The sequence below is a fragment of the Curcuma longa genome, unplaced genomic scaffold, assembly GCF_044706935.1.
Source record: "Curcuma longa cultivar G26 ecotype Majalengka, Jawa Barat unplaced genomic scaffold, ITB_CL_G26_1.1 contig_19104, whole genome shotgun sequence".
Taxonomy (NCBI): domain Eukaryota; kingdom Viridiplantae; phylum Streptophyta; class Magnoliopsida; order Zingiberales; family Zingiberaceae; genus Curcuma; species Curcuma longa.
This window is the reverse complement of record NW_027431000.1, coordinates 3,589-5,377: the sequence shown is the minus strand read 5'-3', so window position 1 is coordinate 5,377 and position 1,789 is coordinate 3,589. Positions and strand designations below refer to the sequence as shown.

Here is a 1,789-nt window from a genome sequence, read left to right as displayed (position 1 = left end):
TATCAGGATTATTATTTGCTAAACAAGATGGAGGTGAGGGAGGCCCTGAAAGGCAAGGCAAGAGTAGAAGACGGCGACGTGGAGAAGCTGAGCTACTTGAAGATGGTGATCAAGGAGACGCTGAGGCTGCGCGCACCGGTCCCGCTGCTGCTGAGGGCGGCAAAGCAGCAGCTGCGAGGTGATGGGATTCAAGATTCCGAAAGGGAGCAGAGTTCTGGATGAACGCGTGGGCCATGGGGAGGAACCCGGAGTACTGGGAGGACGCGGAGAGCTTCTGGCCGGAGAGGTTCTCCAGGAGTGAGACGGACTACCAAGGGGACGTCCCTTGAGTACGTGCCGTTCGGCAGCGGGAAGAGGATATGTCCGGGGTACCGGTTCGCCATGGCCACCATGGAGCTGGCGCTGGCGCAGATGCTGCTCTGCTTCGACTGGCAGCTGCCTGGCGGGATGAGGCCGGAGGAGCTGAACATGGAGGAGATATTTGGGTCGACAGCGGTTAGCCAGAAAATTGGCCCTGTGGCTGATTGCTACCCCTCGATTTCCTCCGCCCGCATGAGAAGGTATCTATCTTCTAAATAAATATACTTGACTTCTAAATAAATAACTTGGACTTCATGAATCACTTGGAGGAGTATCTTTGGAACATAATTGAGTTGATTACAATGAAATATAATTACTGAAATCAGTAAGGATCGAATTTCAGCGAAACCGAGGTAATGTCCTCCTCCGTCGTAGTCAACTGCAGTTTCTCGATTTACCTCCTCACAGATGATTGTGAGATTGACCGTATAGGGCCGCTGGGTGGCGAATTCCACCTTTTGCTGAATTGAATCAATTGAACTTTATTCTTATCAATTCCCTATATTTTCGACTATCAAGTATCTATTAATCATGACTCACTTGGACTTCACTCTCATCGTCACTATTAGTGCAATCGACTTCTAGTTAAAGTTGACTAAGTTTGAGTTGATCAGAATTAGATTTTTATATTTGATACCATATATTAGTTAATTGAATGAAACATCAAACATATCTAAGATTAATCAGATACTTGATAGTCGATGAATAAGTTAGTTTGATTGAGTAAGAGTCAAGTAAGTCATAGTTGATCAGATAATTGACAAAGTAATGGAAAGTTCAAGTGGATCACGGTTGACCGAATAAGTGATGATCAGAATTCCAACATGAAGTAATTGTTACGCCCCGGGAGACGGCTTACCGAGAAATTTCGGCAGCATCTCCCCTGTAACAATGGACTTTCCTTGAATACATACACATATATAAGGCCCACACGGCCAATCCATAACAGACTATGGATTTATATAAACTGACAGGTAACAATAAACAAACTATCCACCACAATCATATCCACACATCCACACAAAATGACCCACACAGTCGATAATAACATACTCAGATCTAGAATCACAACCACGCATGTATATCAAATCCGTCTAGAAATCCGATAAACAACTCGAATAGGGAAAACAAATATCGAATCATCGGAAAAACAGATACTCAAAAGGAATAACATCGCCAAGAAGTCTAATAAGTCTGAAATACACGAATGCAGTAAAGTAAATAAAACTGAAACACCAAGGTTCGGGACTAGCAGTGCAGCTCTCCAGACGGCATCAACCTGAAACAATACAGGTAAACGGGGTGAGTTCCAAAAGAAACTCAGCGGGTATCTAGCAGATATGTGTATAAAGCTATCAACAGTAATAACATGCTGTACAGTCTACTGGAAGGTAAATAAGGTAGAAAACTGAACAACAGTAGATCTGTA

General features: G+C 43.7%; 1 protein-coding gene across 1 annotated transcript; it reads left to right on the top strand.

Annotated features, from left to right (window-relative positions):
• Nucleotides 1-27: 27 nt before the first annotated feature.
• On the top strand, nt 28-579 carry LOC141817033 (desmethyl-deoxy-podophyllotoxin synthase-like). The gene is made up of 2 exons (XM_074704731.1): nt 28-178; nt 242-579. The coding sequence occupies exons 1-2, from the start codon at nt 28-30 to the stop codon at nt 577-579; spliced, it is 489 nt and encodes a 162-aa protein (XP_074560832.1).
• The last annotated feature ends 1,210 nt before the right edge of the window (nt 580-1,789 follow it).